Source organism: Triturus cristatus, chromosome 4_2 (assembly GCF_964204655.1).
Source record: "Triturus cristatus chromosome 4_2, aTriCri1.1, whole genome shotgun sequence".
Classification (NCBI taxonomy): Eukaryota; Metazoa; Chordata; class Amphibia; order Caudata; family Salamandridae; genus Triturus; species Triturus cristatus.
The window spans coordinates 11497329-11516638 of record NC_140586.1 but is presented as its reverse complement, the minus strand read 5'-3'; the positions used below and the strand labels follow the sequence as shown (position 1 = coordinate 11516638).

At 41.4% G+C, this 19310-nt stretch overlaps 1 protein-coding gene across 2 annotated transcripts in view; it reads right to left on the bottom strand.

Moving 5' to 3' along the window:
• The window catches only part of COL2A1 (collagen type II alpha 1 chain), a 112951-nt gene that overhangs the window by 62740 nt on the left and 30901 nt on the right, over nt 1–19310 (bottom strand). For both annotated transcript variants that reach the window (XM_085600236.1, XM_085600237.1), the window contains 6 exons: nt 13357–13410; nt 13188–13241; nt 10382–10426; nt 10058–10111; nt 7783–7827; nt 7341–7394 (listed from right to left, as the gene is read on the bottom strand). In XM_085600236.1, the coding sequence (XP_085456362.1) occupies nt 7341–7394; nt 7783–7827; nt 10058–10111; nt 10382–10426; nt 13188–13241; nt 13357–13410 (306 nt within the window). The remainder of the gene's footprint in view (nt 1–7340; nt 7395–7782; nt 7828–10057; nt 10112–10381; nt 10427–13187; nt 13242–13356; nt 13411–19310) is intronic.

Sequence of the window (19310 nt, the reverse complement as noted above, 5' to 3'; positions counted from 1 at the left end):
ACAAGAATGTTAAACAGCAACCATGTTTACATCAGGGCCATCTTAAACTTTCTTAAATTTAGGTAAGAGCTGCATATGCCACTTGAAAAAACATTGCTTCACCATGCAGAAACAGTACAAATATGCTCCCAGAATCCAGCTACCTCTCCAATCACTCATTAACTGTATATTTGCCTTTGACCCTGTACAGTGCTCTGCTGCCTTGTGGTTAGGTTCGTTCGACACAAAAAAAGGCATACAGAGTTGTGGTATAACATTTGGAATGCACATGATGCATGTTTCATTTTGTAAGTTTTTTTTTTACAATACCCATGCATTGCAATATGCACATTTTGCATTGTTTTTAAGCAATATATTACAGATGATGTATAAGATGATGTATCTAGATGCTATCACCTCTCCCAATGGTATCTTCATTACATGTAGGCATATTCTCTCTGTTCTATCATATAATGTGTCTAGCATATAATATGTTTAGTTTGCGAAAACGCAATCTTGTATAATGGACACAAAGGAGGCTTTATCACCATGGGCACCTCGCTGTAGGCATACATTTGCCTTTTTCTAGCCACAAAACATTACAGTGTGAGTCAGAACACTACAAAGACCTCCCAGCACATTTAGTAGCCTGTATGTGAGACAATGTAAGAGGTTCTGTTGTTTGTAGTACTTCTCTCTCCTTCACTAAGGGTGGGTGGAGTTTTACCTTAATGTTGAGAAGGAAAAGACAAAACAAAATGGAGCTTTTTGCATATCTGTTAGATGGGCAACTACTTGCTACAAAGCAGGAATACTAAGAATGGATGCTTCTCCCAGATGTGTGCTAATAAGAAAGATGTACAATATCAACTCAATTCTCCTTTAATCGTAGTAAGCCTAAATCAAAATAATGGCATGATTGAGAGCTGTCGTGGTCGGCTTTGGACTGCCAATGAATGAACTTCTCTTTTCAAAACATGTATGCCTAGGCTTCATTTTTCTCAATCCCCATTTATAATATAAAACATTGCAAATTAGCAACCTTGATTAGACAAACACCAGAATGTTATCTCTTGAACATGATTCAAACAGATGTTGAATTCTTTCCATTTCTCAGGCTTTCAGGCCACCAGAAAACCATTTCAAATATTCTTTCAACTACAGTCACACTGTTGTTCTAAAAGTTTTGTATTTTTCTTATGGGAAAAGGAAAGTACTGTGCTGATCAGATGAAATTCTTTCAGAATTAAGTGTGGAAAACTGCTTACTCTTTTGGTATAAAAGCCCAAGAAATGAGGATTATTAACCAATGTTGCAGCTATTTCTATAGAAAGAGATAATCCAGTGAACTATAACTATAAAAGACAGAATTTACAATTCATTATAGCTCTGCAGTAAAAATGTAATCAATAATGGCAATCACCAGGGTGGATACAAATGTACCAGTACCTAAGGACATAATGATGCTTTTAACTCATTGTCAAAGTTAGTACCTAGCAATGAACCTCTCTCTTTATATACTGTTGCAAAGGTTTTTAACAAATCATGCAATAAAGTAAAATGTATTTAGTGCCAGGGTGGATATAAATGTCATTTATAATTTGGAATGAGAGAAGAATCTGTATACTATGGAAATTCTAAACCGCTCTGTCAAACTATAAAATGTTTGAATTACCAGAGTTACTAATGAGTCAGATAAACTTGAATTGATATTCAGGCCTTGCTTACAAAGAACAAATGCCCGTTTTTAATTGCTTTTACTTCTGTACTAAGGTCTTGGTAGTCATTCTGCTCTTCAGACGAGGCACTGGGAAACCTCAGGCAGTCCCATGGCTTAATTCAAGAAGTATTACTTCCAGTCTATTAGGCACGTCCTTTTCACCCCTTCTTGAAGCTTTACTGGTAAGAATCTGAAGCTCGCTCATTGTGCTAGAACTTCTGAACGGAGTGACTAAATGCTAGGGAGGTATAGCATATGTTTGTTTAAATCCAGCTACCACAAACAAGAGCAGGCACACAAAGCTCTCACTCTCTACTTAATGTAAATACTTTCCCTCAGTTTTGATAATTGTAACAGTGAATTGTACTTTGTAACATATGTTAACAGTAGAAATGCTCAACCAGACACTGCGGGGCAGATTTACAAAGAACTGACGCATTTGCATAGAAGCGTCAGTTTCCTTGTGCCAGTGCCAAATGTTCTTGCGCTACCATGGATGCACTGTATTTACAATAAAGTGTTCCATGGTGCAAGGATTAACAGATGCGTCAGAAATACTGACGCATCTGTTGGCACAAAAGTGACGCATCGCTGAAGTTGCTCATGAAAGTGACGCAACTCCAGCACTGTGCCACAACAGATAGGTGAGTCCCATACAAAAAGCCCCGCGTCATTCCTTACGCCTGGTCTGAGCAGGTGTAGGGATTTTGATGCAGTGAAGGTGTGGAATGACACAGTGAAATGTTCTAAATTTCACTGCATCAGTTCTACATGGCTTCTTGCATGGGAATGCCTAGCCTGCATACATTATACCTGGCGCAGGTATAATTTGATGCGGGGCTTTACAACATGACACATCTCTCTAGATGCGTTACGTTGTAAATTTGCCGCATTGTTTGTGCCGCAGTTGCGTCAAAAGAAGTGACGCAATGGCGGTGCAAGGGGCTTATAAATCTGCCCGTGCATGTTTTAATATTTATTTATCTACACTCTAGATAGGTATAAACTGCGAACAATTAGCACATTTTACTGCTGGGGAAGAACGTTATAGATACCAAAGTCATTGCAAAGTACTTGCTTTTGATATGGTTGTGTGTTGTTCTGACAGAGTTTTAGCATTTTTTCACTATGCACTACTGACATTCCTAAGCAATGCAGTTAGCCAGCATCATTAACATCAGTTATAATATTTCTAAATTTTACTTCCTCCAAAGAATAGAAAGCTGAATGGGTCTTTGCGGGCATTCAATTGCATGACATGCGTATGTCCATGGTGGGCATTAAGGGACTGACCTACGTTGCTAGTGTAAATTCTGACAAAGTGCTGTATGTTTTTTCATATTGATGGATTTTACTGGCACAATGATCATAACAGCAAAGTCAACAAACAGGTATTGCTTGTTCTTGATGTACATTATAAAAATGTACCTAAATTACAAGGGCATATATTGGAAAATATGCTCTCTGTTTTGATATGCATACATCTACGGTGCAGTTGAGTTACTGTCGCACAGAATTTACACATCTAGGTTAGTGTTTGGACACCAAATCCTTTCAGGATAATACACATGGGTGAATTACCTCCCAAATCCAGAATTTAAATAGGTAAATAATGTGTCCAGTGCATACATATCACCCCTCAAAGGTTTCAGGGCGCTGTTGCAGAGATTAAGTGAGCTATTGCCCAGAGTCACATGATGGCGAGCTGAGCTTGCACCTGCGCTGGGGATCGAACTGCGGGCGTCAGTCGCTCTGGCCGCTGCGACACAATTTTCATATGTCACAAATAGGTGGGTGTCTGAAATGCATGGAAACAATTGTGGTATTTTATCAATAGTAGTACTGGATGATACTTGAGAGCCCTCTGTTGTGTGCTTGTGCATGACCTCAGGTCGGTCCAGGGGCGGGACCTGAGGTCATGAGTGTTCGGGGTGAAGGAAAACGGAACGAGTGAGTAGCGGAGCCAAACGCTGGGGACAACTGTTGTATACCTTTCAGGGATTTACTTATGGAATAAGGTAGATATGTTCAATTAAGAGATGTGGACTCTAACAAGCGACTCTCTGGCTGCCAATTACCTCAATATTCCTACGAGTGGGTGCATGAGTCCTGAGTGTCATGGGAGGGGGTATAGTTTTGCAATAGCCATGGGAAAGTAATGGTATGTTTTGGCACAATTATACATTGTCTCAAAGAACTAGGCATATTCTGACAAAATTGTGGCATGTTTTCCTCAATAGTGCAATTAACTGCCATAGAGATGATAATTGCTGTCTCCATAGTGGATTGTTATCTACTGTTATAGAATATTTCGGCACTTTGATGGACATTTCTGGCACAGATATGGGATTTTTTGGCAGACTGGCGAGGTCATCTGCCACGGTGATTGATTTTGCTGGCACAGTGGTGTGGTGCTCTTTCGGTGTAATAAGAGATTTGTGCCAGAGCAATGGGCTGTTTTGGAAAACTAAAGATGACAACCTAAGGGGTTTTCTGAATGAATACAGTTATTTTCTATCACATTATTGTCATTTTGAGGTACAGTGATGGGATGCATTTTTCTGAAACTAGTTAGGAAGTTTATGGTAGTATGATAGTACATTTTTTCACAGAGGGTTTTTTCTGCCATAGTGACATTTCTTGCATAGTGACTGGATTTTCTAGTCAGCAAGAAACAGTTGATAACAAACTGACAGAACTGTGTGTTCTTTTGTCGTAATTTTGAAAGAGTCGCCCTGGAAGTCTTTGAGAATTCCATAAAAGTTAAACATGTTCTCCAAGCAAATTCCTATGGAAGCAAATTTCGAACTTTTCCCCCCGTGGTTAATGAATCAGGCTATATAAGAGAAAGTTGTGCTTCTCCTTACTACAGATAGATTAATACAATGGTGTGTCTTCCGGTTGTTTACATTGGCAGCACTGACAGTTTAATATAAAGAAGCTCACTACTCTAAAAAAGGCTTACATTCACACTGTTATATAGGACTTTTAAAAATAGGTATTCTGATGAAGCCTTATACCAGGGAACTGATAGACATAGGTCATCTTCTTTTCCCTTGAGGATGTTTATAGATGTATTTTCGTTTGAAGAAATTCTGCATTTATGTAATGCCTGAAAATCTTTCTATTGAGGATTTTAAGTAAGGCCAAAATGAATAGAGCTGTGCACGCACCAGGGTAAAGGCTTTTCAAAACAAGTCTCCGCAAGTGCCTCTTCCTCAAAAATGTGCCTTTCTTTTAACTGCAGTTCAGATTTCCAAGCATTCCTTTCATCTGCTTTCAGACCTCCCTGCTGAAAATGTGTAATTATTTGTGTTCGGACAAGGTCAGAGTTCTGCATTTTTCCGTCTCTTCTCAATAGCCCTTGTATTTTCTATTCCTAGGCAGATTCCTGCTCTTTCTGGTAACCATGGCGATCCGTGAAACTAGACCTCGTGGAGGAAATTAACCTGGGGCCAAAAACAACATGACTTCCATTCATACTTGTGCCGTACTGCTGGAAACCTGAGTAGCAGTTCTGTAGAGACCCCGGCTTCACAGAATGATCTCTCTGAACTTCCAGACGCCCCCTTCTGCACCCGCCTCTTTCAACCCTCATCTGCGTGCACGCAACTTATTCTCCCTAAACTTTGATGAGAACCGAACACTCAATAAACATTCAGTGGCATTTTGTAGTCAGAACACAGAGAGCCCCTATGCTCCTTAAACATTTAGCGCAGCATTCATGGGTACCCTGTGTTCAATACATATTGAGAGCACCTCATATGTATCAAATAAAGAAGGACACAAATACTCAAAATGTGCAGAGGCTTTGTTCATGCTACATATCGAGAAAACCTAAAACTTATTAAGTAAGGAAGGCAACCAAAACCCAATCAACATTCACAGGGATTTTGTACGTAATACATATGGAGAGCATCTCACACTCATTACACAACGAAGAGTATTTCATATCCAATAAACATTGATGGGGGCAGGGCACCTGGATTCTATAAACATAGATACTATGCTATCGTACTCAATAAATAAAGATCATAAAGACATTACTGGGCCAAGGCTCCCTCTGCGGCCTACCCCTGCACATCTTCATAGGGTTGATATAAGGATATCACAGCTCACAATGGAGCGGTCCAGGCACCTGCTACGTCACCAGAGTGCTGTATGTAAGAGAGGAACTGAATCACAATTCAGAGCTTCTCAGTGCAGCCATATACAAAACTATAGTAAGCACATACCGGAAATCCTGCGTGACTGCTCGCAGCCTAAACATACACCGTGCCGCAGTTTGGGGGCTGACTGCGTGAAAGACTAATTACATTTAAGACGAAACCAAGGCCAGGAAAAAGCACTGGACACTCAAAAAGGTGAGTGAGAAAAGGATAACGTGTATGTGTTTTGATCGAGGTAGAGGGGGCGTTCGGGCCATTCCTGCATGATACTAGTGTGTGTCTTATAGGCCAAGAGAGGCCGGACAGCCCTGGTAGTAACTGACTACTTGTGTCATGTTTTTTAGCTGCTAAGACTTTCATAAAGTTTCAGTCAATTATTCATTCATAACTCAGGCCTTGATCCGACTATATTTGTGGCCACATTGATCCACAGTATGCATGCTAAGCTGCATGTGTTGGTCACAGAACAGAGATAGAAGATAAAACAACTAGGCGAGACTGAACATCAGGTAGTCAATGACTACATGGAGACTCAGTTTAGCTCACCTCGTATGAAGCATGAGTGTTCTGTTATGCATCCATTGATAGGCAAAGCTGTGTCTTGGTGTGGCTATCTCAAGAATACTCATTGTATCAATATCAGAAGGATGAAATGCCCCATGGAGGCTCTCTGATTCAAACCGTTGGCCACAGAGTTAACCTCGGGCCCTTCCAATGGGTAGAAAAGATCATTAAGACCTAAAGAGGATATGTTTTGTGTGCTCTGGTCTAAGGTAACGCAAGCATGCCAATAAGAGGACTGAGGGCTGTTTGGGAGGCGATAATTATTCTAGCACCATATTCTCCATCCTGTCAACAGACTTTCTTTATGCTTCCAAATTCTCTTAATGGCTGTCCGCCAAAAGCCAGACAGCCACAGCACTGCCAAGGTCAATCACATGGACCCATCAACCGAGAGTTCCTTTTTACCTCCCTGATAATACACCACACAAACGTGTAGTTCCTCACTCCACACAGACACATATGTGGCTTCCTAGACGTTTGCAGCGAGTACCTATATGTCCTACATGAGACCAGTTAGTTGTCCTTCTGTCTGCTAGCCACAAATGCAAACTCTACTAAGAGAAAAGCGAGCTGTAAGAAACATTTATGCTAGTCTCTGTGGAAAGAGCTTTTACAACAATAAGGCACTTGTATGAAACACTGCTGAGTTTATATTTTCTCCCAGACCTTCATACTAAAAAGGCTTGCTTCTCTTCGAGAAGGTTAGGCTAAAATACTTAGTTTGTTCAGGTGTTCTCAGCAGCTGAGTTTAGATGAAAGGAGATGTATGGGGAAAGGAAGCCCCAAAGCCTTTTTTTGTTGTTTTTTTTTACAAAGTTACGAGCCTGGAGTGCTTGGCTGTGAATTACCAGCATACTTTCTCATGCCAGCAGCGGGTTAGCAGGGGCAGCAGCGCACTTTGCACATACCTTAGAGCCTGGAGAACCGGGGAAACCAGGGGCACCAGCAGGGCCGACGGGTCCCTGGACAAGGAGAAACAGAGTCGAGTTAGAGACAGGTCGTCATTATAGAAATGATGCACGAGGCAGACAGTCGAAGCGAGCCGTAAAGCATTCTTCACGCTCACTACACCCGTCGTAAACAGGGAGTGAATCCACAGGCTTCTGTTTCTATCACATATTTCAGATTACAGAAACGTAAAATTTACATTATTTATTACTGACTGAACTGGACTTTGTTTGTGGTTGCTTTTTATTTGCGTATAGTTAGTTGATTCTTATAGTTTGTGTAGTTTACAATATACCAAATAGAATTTAGTAATACATACATCAAAATATAAATATATCTTTCTTTCGACAGACACTATCTGAAAAGTGTTTTCACATCAAAATCAAGCATGGTTATACTTACAGGTGGGCCAGCAGGACCAGGAAGACCATCGTTGCCGCGAGCTCCCTGTGGAAACAGAAGACGTTTTCAGCGACGTTTGAAATATTGTGAATGCAGCGTGACAGGGATTAAAAACGGAAGTTCGTGCATAAACATTTTAGAACTGTTAACACAAGTGGTCGGGAATTGGAATTTGCGAGTTCGATTAATGTGTTCCTGCCTTAAGGAGCCAAGCGGAGGGGAAAGCTCTGCGTGAATAAGATTTAATTTAATTTAATTTAATTGAAATATGTGTATCTGGAAGGTTTCACAAACCTTCATATTCTCAAAACACTCTTTCATCAATCTTTCATTTTTAACAGAGAGCAGGATCTAGGCTCAGAAACCGTCTGAAATATAGCGTGCTAAGCCTCTATAAACACTTGCCTTTCACACAGTAGCTTTAATGGCTTAGACTGTTTGCAGAATGAGGGCAATTTTATGGTACAGTAACTAGGTTAGCACATGACATCCAGAAGCCATAGCGAGCAGTCCAGGAATGTTGGATGCAAGCCCGGGCACAAAGCATTAGGCATTTTGCTATGCAAAGCACTGCCGAGAATGTTACTGTGTGTAGGGGGCGGGTCCAAGGGAGATCCTTTTACAATAACATTCTTAGCCTGCTCCACGCAATTGACAAATCCCTAACCACGAGCTTCTAAGGTGAGTCGTGTTTCGGTATTGATAAGTTCCAAAGTACATACATTTCTTGGAGGTTTAGTAGCAGAAAAAGAGAAAAATTAAACGCATTAGGCAAATATATGAATAATGTTTAACTGGAAATTCCAAGAGTCTGTCTTAGTAGGACACTATAAGCATTCAATAGCAAACAAGACAGATTAGGTACCCAAATGGTGTAATAGACAATTCACGCTACTGACAGTGAACTGATCGATGCAAGCACCCAAATGTTAACTGGCTCTTTCACCACGAACGTTAAGTCAGATTTATGAAGCCGCGCAAGGCCACTTTGCATGGCATTGAGTGACTTCATAAATCTGGAGCAAGGCAGCGCAGCGCAAATAGCTGCGTTGCCTTACTCTGCCCTGGGAAGGTGTTCCATAAGCATTGCAGGGTTCATTCTCATGCAACTCTCATTTTTTTTATGCATTCCCAGATTTGCCAGAACTGCTTAACCTGGGAATGTGTCAATAAGATATGCATTCCCAGGAGAGGTGTAATAAAGAGAAATATCTCATTTCTCATTGTTATTGCTTCTTTCTATGTGTGCTGCACGGGAAACAACCTTTACAACGCAGTCATTACATCACTCTTCCTTTACATAGCAGTCATTACATCGCAACATCCTTTACATCGTATGTCATTACAACGCAGCCATTACATCGCATGTCACTACAATGCATGTCATTACAATGCATGTCACTACAACGCAGGCATTACATCGCAAGTCATTACAATGCATACTATTACAATGCAGAAGTACCCTTCCACTACCCAACACTTACCCTACTGTTGTACTCATTGGAGTTAGAATAGTAATTTTTACCCCTACACTATCCAACAATGACCCTACTGTTGCAATCACTGGAGTTAGAATAGTAATTATTACCCCTCTACTATCCAACACTTACCTTAAATGTGATGTAATAGTATGCATTGTAATGGTATGCGTTGTAAAGGTATAACGCGATGTAATGGAATGCGTTGTAAAGGTAGTTTCTGAAAATGCGATGTAATGGCATGCGATGTAAAAGAATGCGTTGTAAAGGATGTTGCGATGTAAAAACTGTGTTGTAAAGGCATGCATTGTAAATGTATGCATTGTAACGCCATACATTCATCTTTCTGCGAATGCACTGTATTTATGCAATATGGTGCATTCCATGTCCTTTCTCCCTGCGCTGGCACTGTTTCGGCTGTTTAACACCGCGCTTGCAGCATTAAAGGGCACCTTCCTGCACAAAAACAATCTTAAGAGGTGTTTATCACTTTCTATGTGTGCTGTGGCACACATAGAAATGTTGTGGACTCTTCAGGAACTATGATAGCAGCAGCATCAACACAGAAATGCTTCCCCCATTTATGGTCTTTCACACGTGCAAGAACTGAACGGGCCTTCCTGTTTAAGAGTGCATACATGTTAGAAGAGCTTCTCTGGTGGCCAGTCTGGGTTTTGAAGCTGTGGCAGGCTCCCCAGTTTACATTGTTGCACAGTGTTTCTGTGTCTATCTACATACATTGAACAAACTTGTGAGTGTTTTGGGGAAGATAGTGTGGTTGACAAAGACATACTCACAGCAGCACCAGAGGGCCCAGGGCGACCTCTCTCACCAGGAAGACCACGGGGACCCTGCAAAAGAAAAAGACACCTATTTCAGCTGGACCCTTTAATGAGGTTTTCACTTTAAACCTCATAATTAGTATACATAAAATAAAACACAAAAAAAATTAATATGTTTAAAATCCAAGTCCAGGAGGTCAGAGATAAGTATAATAGTTTTGAAAAGTATTTGTTTTCCAATAAATGAAAATATATCCATACATTTTCAGCTACCTTCTATTACAAACAAAATACATTTTATTTGTTCTACAATAGTATCTCAGCAAGTCCATTACTCACCATTGGCCCAGGAGCACCATTCTCACCAGGAGCACCGCCTTCACCCTAGGAACAAAAAATACAAAACTAGGTTGGAGCTCTGAATTGTTAGAACAAGTGCTTAACAACTGATCGTTCATATCCACAGGCCACAGCAACCCTGGTCGCTGATACTTTTGCTGATGGCACATTGGTATAGTTAAAGCATGGCAGTATTTTATTAATATAATAATAGCTAATAGGTGTCCATCATCCCCAGTGCTCCTGTAGCTGCTAAGGACGAATAATGGTGCAACAAGTGGAAATTGCAAAACAAATAGGAGCAAACATAATATAGGAATACCCGGATAATTGTATGCTGGGAAAGAAAGTCCCCTGCATGGCTCCTGTGAGCACACTACCCGTCATTCTTTCTCTACAGTTTTTGTGTTTTTTGCTTTCACCCCAATAAACCCCTGACTACCATGTGAAATCACTGAGGACCTCTTTGTCAAAATGTAATGAGACATCAAAGTGGTGCTCTGCAGTCGAGGGGCTCCAAAGGTTTGCCGCATTTTAAGAGGATGACTGTCTCTTCTAGCAGGGTTTTGAGGGACTGACCCTGGCAGTGAAATCAGTAATAAATGGGCAGACCTATTTATCTGGCTCCTTCAATGAGAGATGCCTAGTGCCCTCCCACTGCGCCCCATTCATTAAAAGGGCTTGCTTAAATGGGATGTTCACCTTCATTTGTGGTGGATATTTGTGGGTGGCGTGTGTATGAGTCAGCCGTGTTGTGTGCTGAATGTAAGGACTGTGTGTGCATTAGTAAGAATACATGATGGGATACAGTGACTTTCATCAACTAAAGGTGGAGCTGCACAACAGTGTAGCAGATCAACTTAAGTTCTAGAGGCAGCTTTTCGATACAGGTTTCCCTCCTGCACTCAAGGTGGGCTAAGATTGGACCCTACTCAAGAAGAAGAAGAGTAGCTATGCTTTCTTGACTCTTGAAAGAATACGCTGTGCTGCCCCTTGTTTGTATGAGTGCATCCTGCAAGAGAATCAGAGGCAAGATTTAATCAAAGAGACCTGTGGGAATTGCTGTGGGACGGCAACATTTTGAAAACATACGGCCTCCTTGCCCAGCTGCTTGAGGAGACCATTCAACTCCACCTGTCTGAACAATACAGGGGACCAGGGGAAGAGACATAGCATTCAGGGGCTACTGGTGAGCCTGCTTTGTATATGACTCAGGCCATGTTGAAGGGAAACCTGCTGTGGCTCTACCTTCCTCCTGGAACATCTAAAACTACTTTGCCTCTAGTCATAGAGGTAGCTAGTAGAGGTGTGCTGATTCAAAAACCATTGATCATATGTAACGGTTGTATGTCAGAATATCAATAACAAAAACATTGGCTGACATAAATATCATAGCCGCAACATCGTATAGAAAATAAATGCCCCATTGACAGCAGATTTTCTATTATTAACTCTATTGGGGTGAAATGTTTGTAACCAATATTTAGGACACTTTTATTTTGTAAGCCTAAATTTAGGCCACAATATTCTAGTACCATACCTTTGGAAATCTTTTGAACGGTTGTCAAGACATCCGCATTTTAACCACTTGTCTATACCTCAGGTATTGACTTGAATGCAGCTTTGCTGGTCCAGTAATCATCCTGACACCATAATAATTCAAGTCCAACTGGAGGATTGTAACTAGAAAAGTGGCTTCTAGTGGGTGGGCACTTGGAACTACTCTTAGAGCATGCGGAACCAGCTGCAGTGCTAGTAGACTCCCTCAGGACAGTACCTCTAGGTCACCGACATTGTACCTTTGACCCTTTTGTGACAGGTTAGGCTTACAAGGATTTTGAAGGGTTCCCACCAGTCAATTTGGGACGGTGTGGGGGCATCGCTTTGGCCCTGAACAGGTTTGCAACACGTGCATCGGACCCTCTTTAAAAACATTTCAGCTTTGAACAACTGTAGCACGAATTTCAGCAAGTTAAAAAATGTTGTTTTAAATGTGGCAGTGACACTGGTGGACTTACTGGTGGCTGCATGCCTACATGCTCTGTAGAGAGTGAAGAGGTAAGAGCGTACATTGCGTTTCACAGTTGGAACTTGCTTGCATAGAGTAAAGATCTTATTGAAGTAACAGGCTAACAATTTATGAGTCTGTGTTCCTTGCGAAGTCAGTCTGTTCGACGCTGATCTAGAACATCTAAGTAGAATTACATTGGCCGGAAATTCCGCTAGAAAATACTCCATCAAGAAAATTCCAGAACTTAGCAGCTACAACAATATTTGGGGTTATATCTCTAGCTTGGAATGAGCAAGAGAGTTCATAGTATGTTTAGTATTCATTGTAGGTATTTGAGTAGTTTTCCCTATATGTTGAGCACTGTCTGGATATTCAGTTATTAAGTGGTACTGGTGTATTTCACTGCATTTTTCCTGTCTAAACCTCATCACTTTCTTGACTAAGACTTAGACTGCTCTGCCTTATTACCATAGAGAGTCAAAGGCTAAAAGAGAGCTTGCTAAGTCGAGCTGGGATCCAACAGTGTGGCAGGCCTAGGACACCAGTGGTAAAAATACTCTATCACATCTGGTGCCCTATACCTCTAATTGCCCTGGGACCATCCGAACCAGATCTCAAACTATGGGAACAGGTTCAGCCAACTACACACTATACAGCATATGGCCCAGGTGCTCTTGGAAAGAGCAGCATGGGAGATAGACTGCAGTCTTGCTGTACTTGGTGTAATTCAATTAAAGCAAAGGTCCCCAGTTGCCTCCTAAATTATAATTATTTAAGAAATTGTGTAAATAATACCTTTGCACCCGCAGCACCAGCTTCTCCTTTGGCACCATCCAGGCCAGGGTAACCCTAACAAGAAATATAATCAAAAGAACCAGGGTTAATGTAAACTTCAAGTTTGCAGAATAAACTATAACAAATATAACGAAATATGTTGTGTTCGCTTGAAACAGTCAAGACTTACTCTGTGTCCTTTAACTCCTGGAAGACCTGGAGTCCCAGGGAAGCCACGGGCACCCTAAACATTTTGGGAACAAAAAAAAATGATTTAGTTTATTGGAAGCACAAGATACCTTAACAATTCCAGTAATTTCTTAACTGCGAAAAGTATCACTTCTCAAACATTGCTAGTATCTTGTATAAGGTCTTAGTAGGAAAGATGATAGTGGAAGTGTTAATTTCTAACTTCATTTGCACAATTCTAATAAACATTATGGGGCTTATTTCCAATATTTTGACGCACGTCAGCACAGCAGGCCTTCCTGCAACCCTGCCGTGCATCAGAATAAAAGGGCAGGAATGTGTCATATCTACAAGATACGGTGCATTCCTGTCCTCCTCCCCTGTGCCAGTGCACAAACAGCAGCAGTGTGCCAACGCAAACACCTTTGTGTCCTTTTTCAAGGGTGCCTGCACTGGTGGAATGTTTTTTTTTATGCTGGAAGGGACACCTTCCTGCACAAAAATAATCATTAAAGGAATTTTCCTCTTTCTATGTGAGCTGCAAAATGCGTCACGCAGGATGACTTTACATGGCCTTGTAAATATGGGAAAGCCCATTGCATTCATAAAAGTGACACCAAATGGTGATATGTCGACGCCCACCAACAACAACAAAAAACTAGTATTTGCAATGCAATAGGTCTCGCACGTACGAGATTTTGAGCTATTGGCATTGTAAATGACAATGCCTTTTAATTATGTGTTTAAAAAACTTGCAATAATGAAAGGCATTGTCATTTATAATGCCAATAGGTCAAAGTTTCCAAAATGCAAGACCTATTGCATTGCAAATGCTTGATGTTTACAAGCGCCCCATGCTGCGCTTTCATGTTAATAGAGGCCATGCCCCATTCTTTAGACGAGCCATGTCTAAAGAAAGGTCTGCGGCCACTATTAAAGTGAAAGCGCGCTATGGGGAGATTTTACCAAAAAAGCATTTGTTTGTCAAGTTGCAAAACAATTTATTTTTGTAAAAGCGCCCCGTGAAAGCATGCATGGTGTGCTGAATGTTGCAGGAAAGCATGTCGTGCCTGCAGTAGGAGAAACTCAATAAAGACAAGGCGGTACTAAGGAGGGACTAACATGCCTATTAACGAATAAGAAGCCAGGATTTACGAAGGGTAAAGACACAAGCCAATGACAAATATGGGTGGAGTGTGGGCGGGGCTTCAAGCCCGTACTCCAATATAGCATGCCTCGCAGAGCAGCGCATGCCCAGGCTCGACCTAAAAAATAAAGCTGATTCTGAAGGCGGTAGAGAGGTGAAAGGAGAGTAAGAAAAGGGCCATTTGTAAGGGCAAGATAAATCAGCCAATCCAAATGCTCGTCTAAAACCAAACGCTCCATTGAGAACTCTTGTTTCTCATTCTGAAATGTTAACACTCATATAAAGAATTGATTCTTATTCAACGACCAGCTTGTTTTTCGTTTATGTCTCCAAACCGACTGAAATACGTCAACTAAACCAAAAAAAGCACTAAATATAGGAAAGCACTACAAAATGGGCAAATTGTGCATACCTAGAATCACAATTTTTGTTTTTATGGCTAAATTTGCATATGCAATTTACACGTTCGATCACAATTTCACATGCTTTGGGAACCCTCATATTACTACGAATCCCATTTACCCTAGTAATCTGTTGCAAAGGTGGCAGGACAACCTATGGATTATGATTTCTAAAGTTGTAAAGTTTACTGTAGAGGTTGGCGAAGTTATTCACAAAATGCTAAATTGATCTTTGCTGCGATTGTTGTGCCAACCTTAAAACTAGAGGTGTAAATGGCACACCGGTGTTCTATATCCGTGTATTTAGATGTATTTATGAAGGAATTGTAAAAAGCACTGAATGTTGCCTTATATGTGCAGGCAAACAATGTACTCAAAGAAATCTTTAAGCACAAATGTCTTCCAGTTATGTGCATTCAGTAGAACACTGCTTCTATACCTATTTTTTGTCTCCAATGGCATTATATGCATTGTAAGAGTTAGAAATTGCAATTCTTAACCTACATTATTAGTTTATGGTCTTATAAACATAACCCATTTAGTGAGCTTGTTTTTCAATAGTCTTTAGCTCTTTTTTTTTCCAATTGCATTGTTTTGATTGCAGGCATTACAATTTTACATTAGTGTACCTTAACATTCTTATAAATGCTTGTGCTTGCTATATGGAAACATATTCGTGCCACATATGCATAACACATAGACCTGTGCATAAGTATATATACATACATATACAAAGTACACACGTGACTAAAGAAGATCGGATGGGTGGGTTGATGATTGGCTAGATGGATGCAGGAGTGAACTGGGTAGATGGGCTAATGGATGGATCGATGGATGAACAGAAGGCCGAACGATAGATGGATGCATGGATAGCTGGATGGATAGCTGGATGGACTGGTGGGATGGTAGATATGTGAATTAAGTAGATGTGCAGATGGATTGATCGATGGACAGACAACAATACATACGATGAATGGATGGATGAAGGATGGACTGGTGGGTTGGTGAATGTGTGAATCGGGTAGCTGGGCGTGTGGATCGATGGATGAAGAGAAGGATGGACAACAGTTGGATGAATGGTTGGATGGATTGATGGACTGGTAAAATGAACATTTTCCATTTATACGTACACGCATGAAAATTATTTGATTAACACATCATGATCAACTTATAGCAAACTATACGGCTCTACTGTCTTGATTGTTTGATTGAATTTAGAGCACGAGAGAAAACCAAACTCAATTATTTTAGTAAAGGACTGACTCACAAGTTCTGATTAATATATAACAAGCGTTGGCAAAGCCAATAGGTCTTGCCTATGCGAGAACCATTGGCTTTGCAATGTGTTTTAGCCATATTGTGAACCAGTGTGGCTGCTGTTCAGCATGGCTAAAAGTTAGTGGTGTAGAGGAGAGTGCTATGGAGTGTTGTAGAGTGGAATGGTGAAGAGTGGAGTAAAGTGTTGTAGAATGGAGTGGCAGAGAGTGTTGTTTATTGGAGTGGCTTAGAGTGGAATTGTGCAGAGTGGCATACTGTGGAGTGGCACAGAGTAGAGTGGACTGGTGTAGTAGAGCCCACTGGCATAGAGTGTTGCAGAGTGTTATGGTGTAGAGTGCAGTGGCAATGAATTCAGTGGCGTACAATGCAGCATCATAGAATGCAGTCGCATAGATAAGAGTGGTGCATGATAGAGTGCAGTGGCGTAGAGTGCAGTGGTGCAGAGTGGATTGGTGCAGAGTAGAGCAAAGTGGCACATACTACAGTGGGGTAGATGTAGGAGTGCAGAGTAGAGTGGCACAGAGTGCAGTTGTGCAGAGTGGTACAGAGTACAGTGGCATAGAGTCATGCATATAGTGCTGTAGAGAGCAGTGACACAGAGTAAAGTGGTGTAGAGTGGAGTGCTGCAGAGTGGAGTGGCGTACAGTGGATTGATACAGAGTAGAGTGAAGTAGAGTGCTGTGTTGTAGAGTAGTGTCAGAGTGCAGTGGTGTCATGTGGCATAGAGTGCATTGGCATGTAGTGAAGAGGCACAAAGTGGTGTTGAGTAGAGTGGCAGACAGTGCAGTGGTGTTGAGTACCGTGGTGCAAAGTAGAGTGCAACTCCAACCCCAATGTGTAGACTCCATTTGCCTCAAAAGTGCCCATTCCAAGAATTATGTTGTGTGAGAGCCTCCAAATTACATTCTTTTAATAAATCACTTCTGACATATTGGTCTATTTACTCCTCAGTAAAAGACAAATAAAAGCATTCAAAACCCCTGCATAATATTTTAAAAGGCTTCTTGGCAAAAGTTTTAATAAGATGAGTGAACAATGTTCATCGCTTCATCGGGGCTTGCTTGCCACTGCTTTACATATACCAAAATTAGCCACTGTAATTATTTTAGTTTCAATTTTAAATGTTGCCTTCTTATATATTTTGGAGGCCATGATGTGCCCTGGGCCATAAGATTCAGATAAAGTTGTGTCAAGTACTGCTGCTTTCATTATCAAGACGGCTTAATAAATTGGTAACTAAGCAAATAGGGCCAGCTGGTTCACAACACAAAGTTCTTGGGCTACAAAAGAAAAAACGGATTTAAAGGAAATTTTGAAAACACTGGCCAAATAATCAATTAGGGGGTTAAAGAGGCTAGAGTGAGTTTGCCATGTCGAAAGTATAAAGTAAAGACTGCCCAAGGACTAAACTAGCGGTCTGGATGTAACACAAAAGTGGGAGGGAGAGTGGGTGGAGGGGTCAGTGGACAGTCTTTACAAAAGACAACCTAAAGTGAGACAGACAGCCCTTGAAGAGACAAAAGCTTAAAGTGTGACAAAATGCACAGGAGTAAGTGATGAGAAGGAGACAGTCTAGCAGCCAGCCAGTCCATGGTTAAGCTTTTAAAGAGACCGGCAATCTAGAGACTGCTTGCACAGGATTCTGACATCAAGTATCATTTGTACTCCAAGTACAAATCCAGATGTGTGCCTGCTCAGATATGGATTCTGTTCAAGTCACTCTCAATTTCACATCAAAGGATGTTCTCAAGCCCTGGGGGGCTTCCCCCGCTCCTCTGCTCAATAAAATTGATCTCTTATACAGCAGGAATGGCCTTTGACACTGGATATAGTAGTCATAACTGCCCGGTCAATGGTACTGGTTTTATCGGCCTCATAAGGTTAAAAAGCTGATTCAATCCCAACAAGATTCAGAGCAATGATCTGCATATTACTCAAAGATCTCTACAAAGTCATTCAACTCACTAGGCTATTTAATATCTGGTGAGGTTTCCCTCCTTTGCCAGGAGTTTAGCCACCGCCATCTGGTTCCTATAGACTAGCTTTGTGTGCAGTTGCAGGAGTTTCTCTGGTCACAATGTGCAGTCTGACCCTACACCCTGACCTCATATAAAATAGTTTAGAATGCTCACCTAAAAGTTCTTCATCTCTTCTGCACATACTTTGTTCTTCAGTTGTGTGCCTCAAATTGGGCTCACATAACCAAACATGTATGTACAACTTGGTGGTTCCTCGCTGTACACTGGTACACTCTGCTAGAGCCTGGTTAATATGCCTTACAAAAGAGCAGTGATTGGGGTTGAGAGGGAAGCAACATCAGAACCTACAACCCCTGAAGATTCAGATTTCCCCATAACAGAGTGGGGGCGCTGACCCACCCGTCCCAAAGTCTCTGTACATTTGTGAGTTTGTTTCTCTGGGATACACTTATAATGTGATAGAACAGACACTTGCAGTGTGATACAACAGGCACATGCCTGAAGGGCAGTCAGGAGCCCCCACCCAGGCATAGCCCAAAAGCACCAATCCCACTGCCACTCTACTGTGCAGGGACCAGTGGTGTGAGAAAGCAGTGCTTGCTTGTGCTTCTCCCAAAACAGCTCTAACCGTGAAGTGAATAACAACCCTGTGAAACTGTTCGAGTAAGTTAAGATTTTTCTGTGGAGTCTTATTTGTAGATCAGGGTTTTAGTCCACCTCAGCTGTTCATCCGTCTGAGCAGTAGATTAAACTGAGCAGTTGTAAAGCCGGATGTTCATAGAGATAAACAAAGTGACCGGCGCTGCTTTGAAACTTATAATGGGAACGCATTTGAATTGTGTGTTCCAAAGGAGTGTCAGCCATCTTGTATGCTGATCTTCTCGAATCTTAAGATAGAGCACAGAAGTATTGTAAGGGCTGGAGCGGCTTACCTGGAAGCTGGGGAACAGGGTTCGAGCCTCGGTAAGAGGCTCAACATCCTGTGATTCTGGGTAAATCACTTTCACTTAATCCCTCTATGCCTGGAATGTGTCCCGCTGTAATAGAACTAGTGCTTCTGTATCACGCTTTGTGAAATTGCACAGAAAAACAAGCGCTGAGCAGAGAAAACCTAAATAACAGAACTGGTGCTTGTGTACCACACTATGTA